Source organism: Erythranthe guttata, chromosome 12 (assembly GCF_056151865.1).
Source record: "Erythranthe guttata isolate IM_541 chromosome 12, IM_541, whole genome shotgun sequence".
Lineage (NCBI taxonomy): Eukaryota > Viridiplantae > Streptophyta > Magnoliopsida > Lamiales > Phrymaceae > Erythranthe > Erythranthe guttata.
In genome coordinates this window covers 8,486,880-8,505,314 of record NC_142544.1, presented here as the reverse complement: position 1 = coordinate 8,505,314, position 18,435 = coordinate 8,486,880, and the positions used below count along the sequence as shown (strand labels likewise).

Genomic DNA, 18,435 nt, shown 5'->3' with positions numbered 1-18,435 from the left:
TTTTTTCCCGCTCTGCTGTTGGAGCGTACAAATAGTTTTTCCGTCTCTACTGCATTTCAATATAAAATAAAAAATCAAATAACTCCATATATGTGAATTTTAATTTGACTAAAATTACTCCGAATTAAGATGATAAATAATGAGGATTGAGAAACATATATTCGGATACATTGCAAAATCAATTCATATTAATAAACTTAATTAATATATGATTGTGAATTTAAAATCTGTATCTTCAAATTCTCAATTTCAATGGCATCTTAAGGAATATTTTACAATCTGTATCTTCAAATTCTCAATTTCAATAGTATCTTTAAAATAATAAATATATTGCATATTCTATTATTAACTTAATTGGTCGGACCTTACTTGGGTCGAGCCCATAGTAGGCTCAAATTATGCTCGTAAATAAATCGGATTTAATAAAATGGGTCAAACTCGGTTCGTCTCACTAAAAAATATAATCAGATCGAGCCATCTAGTTTCAGTTAGGCTCAGCTCAATTGCCAGTCCTAGTTCACCATGAGCTTATTAGAAATAACCGCTTTTATTTTTTCGTGTTAGAAAAATGTGTTGTAGGGTGGTTAGTAAATATTTGGGCCTACCCTATTTTTGGGACCTAATAACATAGAGCCCCTGTGTTATTTCTAATTAACAAAAAAACCCCGTGTTTAATAAATTAGCAATCTTCCCCCTATATTGTCTTTGACATAGCATACAACTCCCTATTTACCATTTTGCTGTTGACTTAACTAACATGACTATACTACCCCAAATAAAAGAAACAGTAAAATACCTCCAAATACCCAAACAAATTATCTCTCTCCTCTGGTTCTTATTTTTTTCTCTACCTCTTTTTACTCTAACTCGACCATCAGAAAAACTTAACGGCGGTGGACGAATTTTTGTTCATCAGTTTCAGGACTTGATGGGTAGTTTTCGAGTTGGGCTGAATTTGGGTGAACGCAAGACGGACACTTTGTGAACCAGGGTGGCGGCGGTGATAATTCCTTTCAATGTTTCAATATTTTTTAAATTTGATTTTTTGTTATGACAGAAATTATTTTATGTTTTTGGTGATATTTATTTCTAATTCCTATATAAAAAGCTTGAAACAAATATTATAAAATAAAGGTTCGAACCGACAAAAATACAAATCCATACGAGAAGAAATACTTATTCGATAATGATTTGTTCTTAATCAATATGATGCAAATGCCGAAAAGGAAAATCCTTAATCAATATGATGCAAATGCCAAAAAGGAAAATCCTTACTACAAGAAAAATTGGTTTTAGCGACCCTATGGTATGGTTGCTAAAAGTACAAAAATGGTCGCTAAAATATATAGTGACCAAATAAAAATGGCCACGATAGGTTAGCTACTAAAAGCACTCAGTGACGAGTTTTCTAGTTTGTCATTAAAAGTCTCTACTTTTGTGACCATCTAATAATGGTCAGTAAAGATGTAATCGTCAGCGTTAAATTTGTACTCGCTGATACAAAAATTTATGGTTGTTGTAGTATTAACATCGTCACTATAGATACACATACAGTGACCACATACTTTGCATTCACTAAAGATGCAATTATCGTACCCCTCCCATTTAAAAAAAATATATATTAAAGATACACCACTTAAAATATATTTTTAATTAAAATTTGAATTAATTAATTACTAATAACCAAATAATATTTTTAAAATATATTTTTATGGATACGTTATATTAGAAAATTAATACAATTTAAAAATTTATAAGATTGATTGCATTATATATTTGGCTTATTTCCATTTTGCACCCTCAGAATAAGCACTTTCGCACTTGGCAACCCCGAATTCTTTTGGAGCACTATGTACCCTCGGAAAGTACTGAATCATTCACTTTGCATCCCTATTGAAATTTTATGGTTAATGAGGATAATTTCATCTTTAAGTAGTATTTTGAAATGAATTTTCTTTGGTGCAGTCAAATATAATTCCAATAAAAGAATTTTCGTAATAAAATTATGAAACTATTGAATAGGTATGTCTATAATTTTATTGGAATTGGTAAAAATAATTGTTCTTTTTTTTTGTATTAAAATATAAATTGGGGTGTAATGTTATCTTTTAAGGGTGTAATGTACTATTAATTTTTTTTGGGGGTGCAAAGTTCCAAAATGTATATTTCGAGGGTGCAATTATTTTTATCTAATCAGTACCTTTAAATTTAACGCTTGTTTCAATTTCAAGTATCTTATATATAAAAGAAAGAAACGCTAGGGCAACCCTAAGAAACCCTAATGTCATATTTGTAATTTTTTTTCAATTTTTATCAAATTTTTATCTCCTTAATATTATTTTAAATATTACTTTTGAATTTTATCATATTTGTATCCCCTAAATATTATTTTAAATATTATTTTTTATTTTTATCATATTTTTGTCTCCTAAATATTATTTTTTATTTTTATCAAATTTTTATCTCCTAAATATTATTATAAATAATATTTTTTTAATTTTATCATATTTATATCTCCTAAGTCCTAACTATAATTTTAAATATAATTTTCAACTTTTAGCAGATTTTTATCTCCTAAATATTATTTTCGAATTTTATCAAATTTATATCTCCTAAATAATATTTTAAATATTTTTTTCGAGTTTTATCATGTTTTTATTAGTTTTTTATCTCCTAAATATTATTTTCGTTTTTTATCAGATTATTGTCTCCTAAATATTATTTTCGATTTTTATCAAATTTTTATCTCCTAAATATTATTTTAAATAATAATTTTGATTTTAATCATATTTTATCTCCTAAATATTATTCTAATTATTATTTTCATATTTTATCAACTTTTATCTCATTAACATTATTTGAAATATTATTTTCGATTTTTTATCAAATTTTTATCTCCTAACTATTATTTTAAATTTTATTTTCGATTTTTATCTCCTAAATATTATTTTTGGATTTTTTTATCAAATTTTTTCCTCCTAAATATTATTTTAAATATTATTATCGATTTTCATCAAATTCTCCTAGATATTATTTCTAATAATCTGATTTTCGATTTTTACAGAAAAGGGTAAATAAATCTGATTTTCATCCCTAGCGGATTTTGTGACATCGCTTTACAACATTTGAATTTTATTTCTTCCCTACCTAAGGCTTCTTCTTTTGGTAACCCGACTTTAGATTTTGTTTCTTATCTTCTTCTTCATCCTATTGCATGTGTGGCAATTAGTTTACATCTTTTTCCATCATGGCTTATAGGTAATTTCATTTTGTTAAATTATGTGTTTCATTAATTTATACCAAAGTTTTCAAATTTTATGTATAACAATATAATTATTTCATTTTATATGTTATTGGACATGTTATTGAAAGGGATGATTTGAGAAAATTAACCAAAAATGGGCGGAGCCACAAGCTATTGGAAGTCGACCTTCAAGACTTATTGTTTGTATGCGATATTTAATTTATTGTTTATATTTATTTTTGTTTCTTAATTTTCCAATTGTTAATTCCAGTGGCAAAACAACCTTAAAATGAGGCAGTGGAGAAGGGCTTAGTTCCGATGCAAGATGTATAGATGGGCTTTTACGATGGTATGTTGTCGATAGTTTAGTTTTGATTATGTTAACTTAGTTATTAAATCTAATTACTTTTAAGCTCAACATGGAAGACATAATTGATGATTTTTTTCCTGGTTCAAATTTTCAATCTACTGGTATTAGCTGATTCAATTCATTTGGAAAATTATTCAACAGTAAAGTTATGTCCTTTTTTTTTGTGTGTAGTATACTTAATAATGTTCCAGTATAATGGAATTTTGATCATACGATACATCAAACGTTTGTTTATATTCTTACAACATCAAAAGAATGCAATTTGTTGTCCCCGTGCGTCGCACGGGTACAATTACTAGTATTTTTAACAATAGCAGTCATGTTTCAAGGCCAATTTAATTTTATATAAAAGAAAAATGATTATATAAATATAATATTTAAAAAGGTAAGACACACAAACAATGTCATATTATCATATTTTGTGAAATGTACGTAGTAAATATTATATAATAATCAATTTAATATTTAAAACTACTTTATGTATAAAATGAAAAATAAATAAATTTTGTACATATATGCTTATATACGTCATTGTAAAGCTCTTTGAATCTAGTTTAAGACGAAGTGACTTTTATTTAAAAGAAATATTATGTCGAAAGAATTACAATAAAAAGAAAATCAACGATGACCTTGCGTAAATATTTGAGTATATGAAAAGATACTTGATATCTAAACAATATTACTGAACTATATTAACTTGTTATTTCATTATTGCTATTACATAATTAACCCTAAGTAATTAGTGATGTAAGTTATTATAAGGGGCATAATAGGAAATAAAAAAATGTTAAGAAATCAAAAGTATTTATGCTTTTATAGTTGGTGGAGATTAGTAGATAGTGGAGATTAGTAGAGATAGAGATGGAGATTATTTATTAGAATCTTATCACCCACTTAAGTGTATTCAACATAGTGCTTTAATTTAGGCAAAATGTAGTGTATGTTTTTGTTATACTAGCTAGTGTATCAATATAATATTCCGAGCGTATGTGGTACTTCAATTGAATAACTCCGCTATTGATTGACAAAATTTAGCTCATTCTATCAAGTAGAATGGAGTGTTTTAGTATAGCGCAAGCTGCTGTGAAGCAATACAAGCTTTTAAAATGTCTTAGATCAATTATAATATGTTAGATATTAAGTTCTTCTATCAGTTTTTTTTTATATCTAATTCAAGATTTTAAACTTTTTTTTCAACAATATTTTAATAATCTATATTGTGTATCTATAAGTTCAAAGATTTTTAACAAGTTGAAATATACTATATTTTATTATATAATCAAAAGATATTGTCCGATGCTACTCGTTAAAATGAATTAATGTTTACATTATACAATACAAATAGGGGGCCCATTTTTAAGAATTCTTAAAACTCGCATAAGTCCTCTAATTTGTCATGAACGACCCTGTTTGTAAACCATCACTTTAGTACAATAATTTGCAAATTACACACATAAACACACACATAGAGATGGAATGTAACCGATTGTTGGTCCATAAAACAAACTATATTAATTATGTCAAGAACTCATAATTAATGACCAGAGAATGATGAGTTCATACATATTCCTAGATTAATACAAATTAAACTAGTGAGTTATGCATACACAAAACAAAGCTCTTTTTTTGTTGGATTGAAATCCTGTCTTCATACAATGCTTCTTGCAGTCTGGAAATTATGTACATGACATTGCAGTAGGCTCAGTAATAGCTTTTTTCGGGGACACCTCTTTGTTCTTTTAGCTTTAACCAGTTCATTTACCTCTTGGTTTTTTTTTTATTAAAGTAATGTTAATATTTCAAATATATCGGTGTTAAAACTACTATTTTTACCTGATGACTGCATATATATGCACAATCAGAACATCGCAAACCTTTCGATAGAGCATAGCATTTTTGTTTTTAACCGATAACATAACATCTAACTTTGTTTTTAACCGATAACATAGCATTTCTGTTAATAAATAAATAATAAACATAAACTGTCTTTTTACTTTAAATTGGCTTTGGCCATTCTTCAAATAAAAAATAAAGCCAGCCGAATGGTTTGCAATGAAACAAAGAAATTCTCAAATAATTAAGCAGCTTGTTTTGTTCTCATTCACTATATTATTCTAGGTTTAGGGGTTATATCTCTTTCACCAATAAGCTCATTCCTTTAATATTTATTATAAATAAAGGAAGCATTCATGTATGACAATATTACCCCCAACCCTTTATACCCAATTCTTAATTGTAACCCCAATTTAATCAATTTTGTCCACAAAAATTCAATTTTGACTTTTTTTTTTCAAATATTTTTTTTTTCAAAAAAAAAATTTTTGCCGCCGGATTTCGGCGTTGACTATTCGATATTTTTTTTCTTCCGGATTTTTTCGCTGGTTTCCCCCGTTGACTTTTTTTTTTTTTTTTTTTTCTGATCTGTTTTTTTCCGCCGCCAGATTCCAGCGTTGACTTTTTTTGGTGTTTTTTTAAGTTTTTTTTTTTTTTTTTTTTTTTTATTTATTTTGTTTGATTTGTTGACAAGTCAACGTATTTATATTATCATTGTTGACAGTAAAATAACTGCAAACATAATAATAGTACATGTAACATCATCAATATTATTATTTTTTTGGATTTTTTATTTTGTTTGAGTTATTCACGGATTAACGTAATAATATTACTGTCTATTATTGTAATATTACTGTAAACAGAATAATATTATTGTGGTTGACGGTAATATTACTGTTGTTATAGTAATATTGCTGTCAACCACATCAATATTATTATTTTGTTTGGATTTTTTTGTTTGTTTGAGTTATTCACGGAGTAACATAATAATATTATTGTCTATTATTGTAATATTACTGTGGTTGACGGTTATATTACTGTTGTTATAGTAATATTACTGTCACCCACAGTAATATTAATTCTTTTGGCTTTTTATTATGTTTACATTTGTTGAACGGTCAACATAGTAATATTACTCTATTACACAATAATAATGAGTTTTGTTGTGTTAATATTACTGTGCTAGAGATTAATATAGCAAATACTGTGTTAAATTGTAGTTTAGTTAATTTTACTGTGTTTAACAGTAATATAGTTACTATTATTGTCAATCACAACAGTATTGCTGTTTAAACGGAAAAAAAAAGTTACAGAAAAAAAATTCGAAAAAGTCAACGCCGGAAATCGGTGGTTGAAAAACCAGGAGAAAAAGAAAAGCCGGTCAACGCCGGAAACCGGTGAAAAAATCCGGAAGAGAAAAAAAAAAAAAGTCAACGACGGCGACAGACGAATTTGTCCATAAAAATGTGTTTTGGGTCAAATTGAATAATTTGTAAAATTTGGGGTCATTTAAGGTTAAATTAAATTAACGATGGAATTGGAGCATATTAAAGTATGAGGGACTATTTTAGTCTTTTACAAAAATTTGGACCATGTGTGGACTTATTTGTAAATGATCAGTTTATTGTCTGAATCTCTTTATGAATACCCAGACTTATTTGTAAAGACCCCTTGTCAAAATACTAAGGTGACTAGAGAAAAAAAAAAAAAAAAAAAACCACATTGGAAATCAAGATAGATAATGGATAAACATAAATATTACGAGATACACTTAGATCATTATATTACTGAACATGAAAAACATATAAAATTATTACTTTATGCCAATTTTTGTTTTCTTATTGAATGTTCGAAAATATGGAACTATATAAGATCGTTCAGTTATAACAGTATGGTATATAAAAAGTCAGCAGATCTCAATGAATACAATAGGATTTATGGTTACACAAACAGTTGAGAACAATTCCTCATCGGGCCCAAGCCGTACTGTGGAAGGAAATTTATTAAAATCATTTGGAATATGGTAAAATAGCTCTTGGGTGGGGAACAACTCATTTGTTCGCTTGATAGAGATGGTTTTACTTTGTCGAACTTTTTTTCGCGTATCTGGAACACGAACTATATGAACTAGCTTACGAAATATTTGAACTATGATTCATACTTCATATCCAACCTCATGTCCAAACTAAAAATAAAATTAAATTTCAAAAAGATAAAATAAAATTTCAAAACCGTTTCAAACAAAATTAAGAAAAATCTTTCTTATTTTATTATTTTAATCATTTTATCTAATTTATGGACTACATGGATCCAACGGTTCTTCCTCAGGAAATCTTTGGCTTAGCTTATGAATTTTTATTGAATAATCATGGTTCTAATATGAGACAGGTTTTAACCGAAGTTTTATCTTATTTTCGTAATATCTAATTTAGAAGTTAATAAATATTTGCATCTTAAAAATCATCTTTTAGAAATACACATAGTTCATTTATGTTTGTAAATGTATCATATCTCCTGTTATATTCTAAGTCAATTACCCATATATGTTATAAATTAAATTACAAAAACTATATACAATTTAGGGAAATAGAAATTAAACCAACAGAGAGTCGTGATTGATGACTCATTTTATATGTACTCAGAAGCCGAACTTAGAAGGAGAAGAGGAGTTGTGGGCCCCCCAAACGTACCTTAGTAAATATTTCGCCTACAAATTTTTGTAAATATGAATTTTGGCTCACGATTTTTTTTATATTATTTTTCTCTTTAATACTATGTAAATTTATATATTTTTTTAATGTTTATAGTACAACATATATATTATGATTAAAACTTATACTCTTTTAACTATTATCTATAAGTATTAAGTCATTTTTGTATATTTTTTTATGAATATAATTCCTCTAAAAACAATCCGGGGGCAATGCCCCTGAGCCCCAATTTTTTAACATATCCACTGTTGTATTATCTCGAAACTCACCTCTATAAAGTATCTTGGGTCCGTGATTTGGGTTTCGAACAACATACCCATATGCTCCTTCGTGAATGTAAACTCACAGATAGATTAATAACGAATTAGCAGGGCCGGTCCTGGGGTGGGGCGAGCAGGGTCCACGCTCAGGCCCAATTTCCTAGATGGCCCAAATTTTCATTTTTTTATATATACATTATATATTTTTATATGCAAAATATATTATTTTATTGACTATTCTATTTTTTTTCAAAACAACCAAAAGTTTATTCTTCTATTATTATTTAATTAAAAATGTTTCAAAATAGATGTACTTTTTTTTTTTTAATTCTCTAAAAATTAATTGCACATTTCTCTAACATTTGCTTCACATATTTTTTATGTAGATATACATTAATATTTTCAATCTTCTATTTATGAGGTTTCAATTAATAAATGATTTATTTATACTGCACAAAAAAAAGAGCAAAAATCGGGCACTGCCCCCGAATACCTATATTATTAATTGTACAATTTATATTCTCGCCCCGAGCCCCTTGCGAATTAGATTAAATACTGGGGTATTTGGCACTTTGCACCCTTAAATTACATGTCATTGGCACTTTGCACCCTAAAATTAGAAAAATGGGAGAATGCACCCTTCAATTACATTTTGCTTGACACTTTGCACCTTAATTCTTTTTTTGGCTAGAAAAGTGCTATGCTACCTGTTTTGTGAGATTTAAATAGGGGCATCATATTTTTTTTTCTTTTATTGCTCACAAACTTCCATTTCTTTTATGATTTCTTAGACAAATACGAGATTAGTATAAATTACATCAATCCAACAACTAATTCAACCATGTCTTTGTGCAAAGGAGATAAACCAAACATTAGAATATTCATTTGCAGATTTTTTTTCTTATCATTTTAGTTAAATATCTACTCCATTATATTAAATATAATTTTTTTTAGGCATTTGATGTTTTAACCAATTGATGTAACAAAAACAATAAAAGTAAACCCTTTTTTTTACATGAATAACCATAATATATACATAATTCTCTTTTTAAGTCCATATGAACAAGAAAAATTAAGTTTTATTATCTGTTTAAAATACTTTTAAGTGGTGAAAATTTATGAAATTGCAGATTGCATGACCTTTATTTGCATATACCATATTAACAAGCATTAATTTTGAATGCTTGCTTTTAATTGAATACGTATTTATTTAAAAAAAAATAAAATAAAAATTTATTCAAAATTGGAGTAAAGTATCATCAGACTCTTGATGGAGAACAATGAACATTATAGTTGTTCTTGGTTGGGTTTGGATATGTGACATGGAGAAGATAAAATAAATTTAACTTTGTGAGAAATAAAGAAAGACAAATCCACCCCTCTTCAACAGGTAGCAGGTCACTTTTCTAGCCAAAAAAATGAATTGGGGTGCAAAGTGCCAAGCAAAATATAATTGAAGGGTGCATTCTGCCATTTTTTTGAATTTAAGGGTGCAAAGTGCCAACGACATGTAATTGAAGGGTGCAAAGTGCGAATTACCCTAAATACCGTCCAAAATCTTAAATTAACAAGTAGGGATCAAGCCATGGACCAAGTGATAGGCACAACACCGATGTCATCGTCGAGCCCCAAGGCTTTCCAGACAGCGTCGGAACCATCGACGATATTGTTAAGACACGGTGGCTGACCATCATGTTCTCTGTCACACCCATTCCTCGAGTCACACTCGTCCACTACTTTTGCCGTCGTACTCCTCCCGTTTCTTGCAACTATGCGTATCATTTTACCGCATCTCGATCCGCCATTGTACCTAACAAAATTCGGACACAAATATAGAATTAAATCGAGTTACTCAACACTAGCGAAATCAATATAATTAACATAATATATTTCTTTGCCATTAATTAATTAAACACACTCCTTTTTAAAGAAATTATAGATTTTTCCATGTTATCTTGTTACTTTACAAATTGTAGTGATGTTTAAAATGCTATTATATCATTGATATTCTTAACTAGTCGATTCACTACTCTCACACATTAGCTTTTGCTTCTCAGCTCATTTAGGTGGTGTTTGCAAAAGCTTATTTAAAAGTAGAAGTTGTCGATTGTGAGTTAAGTTGATTTTAAATGCTTATCTCAAAAAGTTGGGGGTGTTTGCAAATTTGCTGGAAAAATAACTTAAACAAAAAAAACTAGGTAATATGTGCTTAATAAATTATAGCTTAAAGTTGCTTATTTTAAGAGAAACAAAAACAAAAGTTCATTTTGCAAACACCTAAAAATAGATTACGAGCCAAAAAAGCTCATAATCTCTTTGATAAAGCTTTTGCAAACACCACCATAATAATGAAGGGTAATTTAGTCTTTGTAATATATTTTGTTCTTAGCCTTATTTAACGACTTTCTAAATGTTAATTTGAATTGGAGAGAGTACCATCCAGTCGATAATGCGACAACTCTTTCGGATTTACTATGGTAATTATTGTCGCACTCGGATGGTCCTCCGCCATCCCCACCCTCACTGAAATCATTTAAGGTGAGTTTGGCTGGTGTTGAGGAGGAGACGACCGGAGAACACGAGTACTGAGGATAAGATTTTCCGCGACAGTGTAGGGTGCCTGACGGGCGGCATTGACCTCCTCCTCCTCCTCCGCCACCGCCGCTGCAGACAAGAGATCCAACACGAGGGTCATCGTTGCATTTACCGTTGCTGCATATTAATTGACCGGCGCAGTCATTTAGGGTTTGGCATGGACCATTGCATGAAGATTGTGCGTTTCCAATGGCAAATTGGATAATAATGGAAATAAGGGTGAAAAGACAAAAGGAAATTGGTATAGTGTTTGCCATAATTTACTAGGGCTCAATTTTGTTAAGGGCTTAAGGGAGAAAAAAAAAAGGAATTTGCTTCTATATATAATGAAAAGTTAATGGAAAAAAAACAAATGTTATCATAAATTTATTTACTCAATGATAGAATTATTGATCATATAGTAATGTTATTAATTAGTAACAACACTCTTTAGTTAGTTTAACAGTGACAAATAGTAAAAGATGATAATTATTGAGTTGTTAACTCTCAATTGATCACATGACGTTAGTTTAACAGTGACAACAAATAGTTGAGTAAAAATATAATATATTAAAGAAATAAACAATTATTTTAATTGGCAAGACAATCGGCAACCACTCGATGTGCATTGATCGAATAAACTTCAAGTCGTTCATAAAGAGATTCAGATAAAAACCTCTTTTACCAATAAGTCCACACATGGTCCAGGTTTTTATAAAAGACTAAAATAGCCCTCATACTTTAATATGCTCCAATTTCATCCTAAACTTAATTTACACTCAATTTGACCCCAAATTTTACAAATTATTCAATTTTGACCCAAAACTTCTTTTTACTGCCGGATTCCGGCGTTTACTTTTCAAATTTTTTTTTTATTCCGGATTTTTTCGACGGTTTCCGGCGTTGACTTTTTCGATTTTTTTTTTCTTTCTTTCTGTAACATTTTTTTTCGTTTAAACAACAATATTGCTGTGAATGACAGTAATATTAAGTATATTACTGTAAAAACAGTAAAATTAACTAAACTACAGTTTAACACAGTAATATTGCTATATTAATCTCTAGCACAGTAATATTAACACAACAAAACTTATTATTATTGTGTAATAGAGTAATATTACTATGTTGACCGTTCAACAAATATAATTACATAATAAAAAACCAAAATAATTAATATTACTATGAGTGACAGTAATATTACCGTCAACCACATTAATATTACAATAATAGACAGTAATATTATTACGTTACTCCGTGAATAACTAAAAAAAAATCCAAACAAAATAATAATATTGATGTAAGCTGACAGCAATATTACTATAACAACAATAATATTACCGTGAACCACAGTAATATTATTGTGTTTACAGTAATATTACAATAATAGACAGTAATATTATTACGTTACTCCGTGAATAACTCAAACAAAACAAAAAACCCAAAAAAATAATAATATTGATGTTGTTGACAATAATATTGTTGTGTTTACAGTTATTTTACTGTCAACGACAGTAATATATAATTACGTTGACTTGTCAACAAATCAAACAAAATAAAAAAAAATAACAAAAAATAAAAAATAATGATATTACATTAATTTACTTTATTTATAAAATATAAATATAAAATATGTATTAATATTGATATTATAAATAAAAAAATCAAATAATTATTTTCATATAATAAAAATCAGATCAAAAATAAGAATCTTATGTATATATTTTCGAAGCCAACACAGTTCAAGAAAATTAATTTTTTTTTTTGGAATTCTGAATGAAGATACTGTACAGATTGAAATAGCTGGAATTTTGAAATTTTTACTCCAATTTTTCCACCCCTTTTATATTAATATAACTATCTTGATGACAAATAAAACTAATAAAATTTGACTATATGATCGCAATTGTCATATACTTGTGGATTATGGTGGTCCAAATGATAATAAAAAAGACAGAAATTAAAGCAAATGAACCATGAAGGCAATGCCAAGTAATATTGATTATTACTTATTAGGGTGGAGAGTAGACTTCTTCGATCCTACACTCGGTGATAAACACTGGGTGAGTTTTCTGCTGCCACATGTCATTTTTTGTATTTTATGATATATTCCGCCATTTGGGTTTACCTTTAGGGGTTTTAGAAAAAAAAAAAAAAAAAAAAAAAAAAAAGACACGTGGCAAGCAGAAGACCCACCCGATATTTATCACCGGGTGTAAGATCGAAGGAGCCGTGGAGAGTATAACAGGATCCAGACTTGAATTCTCTTGGGGTTCGTTATTTCGTTATACTAAAAATAAGAAAGATAACAAAATTATTATCACCTTATATATAAAACTTTCCTATTGATTGAAATTTGTGCATGTCTTTCGTTTCAAACAGTGATTTGGTGCATGTTTTCAAAGCTTTTAGCAACCACCACCATGCACCATGGGCCGGTTTTGGGCCCGGAACCGGCCCGAACCGGCCCGTTGACGATCCAAACCGGCCCGTTGACCAAGTGAACCGGCCCGGACCCGTGAACCGGCCCGTCCTACCCGGGACGGGCCCGGTTCTGAGAAATGGTGAACCGTGAACCGCCGGGCCGGCCCGGCGGTTCACCCGGATTTAAAAAAAAAAAAATTCAAAAAAAGTCAAAAAAAAAGCAAATAACGGCTAGTGAACCGGCCCGAACCGGCCCGGGTGAACCGGCCGTTATTTACTTTTTTTTGAATTTTTTTCCCCCCCAATTTTTCCTATAAATACCCTCACACCCCAATTTTTCCTATAATTTACTTATTCATCAAATATTTCAAACTTGTGCTTCTAAATTGACTTTTCATTTATTTCCTTTTCCTTTTTCTATTTAAAAGTACTTCTTTTAATTTAGTTATTCATCAAATATTTCAAAAAAAAAAACAAAAAACAAAAAAAAAAATTCAAAATTTCCGGGCCGACCCGGAACCGGCCCGAACCGGCGGGCCGATCCGGCCCGCTGAACCGTCCATACTACGGGCCGGTTCCGGTTCCGGAAAATGTGAATCGTGAACGGGTTTGAACCGGCCCGAACCGACCCGTGGCCGTGTCTACCATGCACTCTGTGTAATTTCTAATTATTATAAAACTCTTTGTGTCAAAAATATTGTTCAAGAACTCTCTTGAAAAGTTGTCAAAGCTAATGTATTCATTTAGGGCTCGTTCGGTTACTTATATTGGATTAGATTGGAATAGATGAGATCGGATTAATTCCCTACTGACTAATTAGTTATTTAGTCAGTAGCATGTTCGGTTTCTTAGATTCGATTTTCTATTAAATTAATTAAAATCAGTTATTATATATGAATTGTTTATAAAACCACTTAGTTTACAATAACAAAATATGATTTTAAGGATAAAATTGTATTTTTCCTTTTTAGTCACCCCCTATTAAATTAATCTAGGGGGGAGGGGTGCTACCAATTTAATGAAATAGTAGCATTTAATAGCGGACTTTGATTTTAGTAGCGGCTTTGAAAAAGTGTAATTCTTCCCAACCAAACATGTTAGTAACTCCTACTATTTGAATTATTTTCTTAAAATAAATCGACTACATTTATACGTTTAAATATAAAAATTAATAGTATAAGTGAGAGTTGAAACAAATTTTCAAAACAACGGCAACTGACAATAGCACAAAACACAAAACAACATTATACAATTTAACACATGACACAACATAGTCCAAACTAGTTCACAATAACATAAAATAAAGTATAAAATTAGCTAAAAAATCAAACCAATGCTTCTCAAACAAACCTTAATAAACCCACATACTTCTCTAACAAACATTAGCTGACAATAACGCAAGACAATATTATCCAACTTAAAAAATGTAATCATAATATTAAATTAAACCACCATAATTAACAACAACACAAAACAAAATCAGCTACAAACAACACAAACCAACATTAGCTGCTTCAAATTAATTCAATATTAGAGTGTAGGTTTTAGGGCTGTGCGTTGGTTGGTTTGGTTAAAAACCATCCATAAAACCAACCCAACCCATCCAACCAACTTTGGTAAATATTGGAAACCATTATCGACCCAATTTACATGGGTTGGGTGATAGTTGAAAACCAATTTAATGGGTTGGTTGGTGGTTTGGTTGATGGGTCATCCATCTAAATATTTTTTAATTTTTTTTAATATTTTATTACTTGTTACAACGCTATATCTTTTATAAATTAAATGGGACTAGTTCAATAATATTTAAATAAAAAATTCAAAACATTACGGGCATATATGTTGCAATTAAACATAAATAGTTCAACAAATAATAATCGTCCAAATATTTAGACTATATGTCTTAAAATTAAAATAGTTCAAATTAGATACTTAGGTTAGATTTATTGCTTTTAGGATTTTGATCAATATTAAACAATTTAATAAATGTGATATAAAATAGAAATTTGAAATAAAAAATATTAAATATTTTAATTAAAATTAATAAATAATAAACTAATGAATAAAGTTGGTTGGCCGATATTAACCGACTAACCAATTTTTTAGCATATTAGAAACCATTATCGACCCAACTATACATGGGTTGGTTGACATTATCGACCCAACTTAAATGGGTCGGTTGATGGTTGATTAACCATCACAAATTGTGGGTCGAAAATGGGTTGGTTGGTGGTTAAAACCGATCCGTGCACAGCCCTAGTAGGTTTACTTAGTGTACATTTATGATTGATTGTGAGTTCCTTCATTACTTAAAAAAATGTCAGTGGACGACCAAATATATTATCTGCATCAAATTATTTTGGGTTCATATTATTATTAAAAACCTCAATTTTTTTATTTTTTCACAAAATTCTCCATGCGTTTAATCCTGATTCCTGACACACATATTCTTCATATACAAAACGTGCTAAGGAAAATTAACACCAATTATATATATATATATATATATATATATATATATATATATATATATATATATATATATATATATATATATATATTTGACACAATATAAATAGTAAATTTAAATAATAAAATTGAAATTTATGACTTGGGTTTATTCATATAAAATCAAATATTGAGGGATATATAGCAAATTGCTCCTTGTTTTTATACCTTCTTTTCAGGTGATTTTCTCACATGGTATTTCCACTCTACTTTTGTTTTTTTAGATTTCACTCCCACTTTCCCAAATATTTTAGAAAGTACTTTTCAAATATTTACCTAAACTTAATTGGAATTTAAAAAGAAATAAAGTTGAAAAGTGCAATACTGTGTCAAAGTTAAGAAAGGCTATGGTGGTATGACCAACTGATTGAAATTACAATAAAATTACAAGTTAATTTTCCAATATTCAATGCTTTTGCAATTTAATAAAAGTCTCAATAGTGACTAATATTTTACAACCGGTCCTTATTATGTAAAATGTACTAAACTTTAATAGAAAATTTATATAAGAGAAAAAATAATTACATGGGTTTTGTACAAAAACAGTCCATGGTTATTTATTCTTACTACTAGTAACTAATATTAGAATAATCACAATCCAATCTTATACACACAAACATTAATCATCGTGAATATAAAGTTTATCTATCTGCGAAAGCAAGAAACTATCATCTAATTCAATATAAAATCCATACCCAAGTAATTTTTGCTCTCTTTAGTTTGCACCTAACAATGAGAATTCACGTTTTATTTGAATTATATGTTATATTAGTTGGCATCTATTATTTATTTAGTAAGGTTGGGAATTGAGTTGTTTTGCTTTATAATTAACCTACAAAATATTACCAAAAAAACTTCAAACATAAGGGCAAATGGTAAAGAGGACATGACAAGGAACTTAAATGCACATTAGTTCACAAAAAAAAAAAAAAAAAAAAAAAAACAGTCTTTCAAATAAACCCATCCCCATGCCTTTAGTCTAAAATACCCTCCATAATATAATTTTTATCAATTCCATCCATTATACTCTAGCTTCATCAATATTACACATTGACCCCGGATTTAAACAAATATATCTCATTAACCCCCATTTTAATAATTTTTTGAAAAAATATTTTTTTTTCAAAAAATAATTTATTTTATGGATTTTTTTCCGGCTAGATTCCGGCGTTGACCCGGCGGTTCCCCAGTATTGATTTTTTTTTTCTTTTTTTTTTTGAATTTTTTTTTCCGACCGGTCAATCACCATTGGCCGCCGGTCTCCGGCGTTGATTTTTTTTCTTAGATTTTTTTTTTAATTAATGTTACTCATGTCTTGTCTGCTAAATTACTGTCTCATACAATAAGTAATATTACTGTCCCAAACAGTAGTATTATTGCATGAGACAGTAATATTACGGTTGGAGACAGTAATATTACGGTCTAAGGCATCAAAATTGCAGGCCAAGACGATAAATTAATTAATACAGTAAAATTACTGTCTCAGATAGTAATATTACTGTCTCAGACAATAATATTACTGTGTCAGACAGTTAAATTACTGTTGCATATAGTAATTTAGCAGCCAAGACAGTAATATTAATTAAAATAATTTTTCTAAGAAAAAACAAAATTTCAAAAAAAAAAATAACAAATAAATCAATTAACAGTTAAATTACTATCTCCGACAGTTAAATTACTGTGGGAAACAGTAATTTAGCAGCCAAGACAGTAATATTAATTAAAATAATTTTTTTAAGAAAAAAAAAATCAACTAACAGTTAAATTACTGTCTCCGACAGTTAAATAAGTGCTGGAATTATTAACTTAGCAGCTAAGACAGTAATATTAATTAAAATATTTTTTTTAAGAAAAAAAAATTAAAAAATAAATAATAATAAAGTCAATGTCGGAGACCCGGCTGTCAACGACGGTTGACCTACCGAAAAAAAAAGTTTTCAGAAAAAAAAAAAGAAAGTCAACGCCGGAGATCCGGTGGTGGTAGGTCAAAATTGAAATTATGGTCAAAATTGGTTAATTAGTGGAATTGAGCTAAATTGTGGTGTAAATCATGAAATTGGAGTTGGGGTTGAATGAATTGAAGGTAATTTTGGTATATATAAAATGATATTTCTTATTTGCAAATAAGTTTGAATGAGTTGAAAATATTTTGAAAGACAAAAAAGTTGGATGTCCCTTATTTAATTAAATGCGTTTGTCAATGGCCTCTTTGCCATTAACCCCAAACATATATAAATTGATGTAAAAATAAATGAATTCACAGCTAGCGCATAAAGAAAAATAATAGTGAAATACAATGAAGAAACCTTGAACAAATCAAACTAAATTGATGTATTTGTATGAAGAATGAACATACATGGAAGAAGTTGAAACTCCATAATAAACAACGTCGTATACGTAGAGACAAGACAACACTTTATACGTACAAAACAACTTAGGAAGATTAAAATGTGGGAAACTATTTTTGTTTGCTCATCACTAATGATACTCGATAACACATTCAAACTACTTGCA

At 29.0% G+C, this 18,435-nt stretch overlaps 1 protein-coding gene across 1 annotated transcript; it reads right to left on the bottom strand.

Annotated features, from left to right (window-relative positions):
* Positions 1 to 9,996: 9,996 nt before the first annotated feature.
* On the bottom strand, positions 9,997 to 11,270 carry LOC105965735 (kiwellin). Its single transcript, XM_088826499.1, has 2 exons — positions 10,855 to 11,270; positions 9,997 to 10,228 (listed from the first exon to the last, which is right to left on the bottom strand). Exons 1-2 carry the CDS (start codon positions 11,268 to 11,270, stop codon positions 9,997 to 9,999), a joined length of 648 nt encoding a protein of 215 aa, XP_088682625.1.
* Positions 11,271 to 18,435: the final 7,165 nt, after the last annotated feature.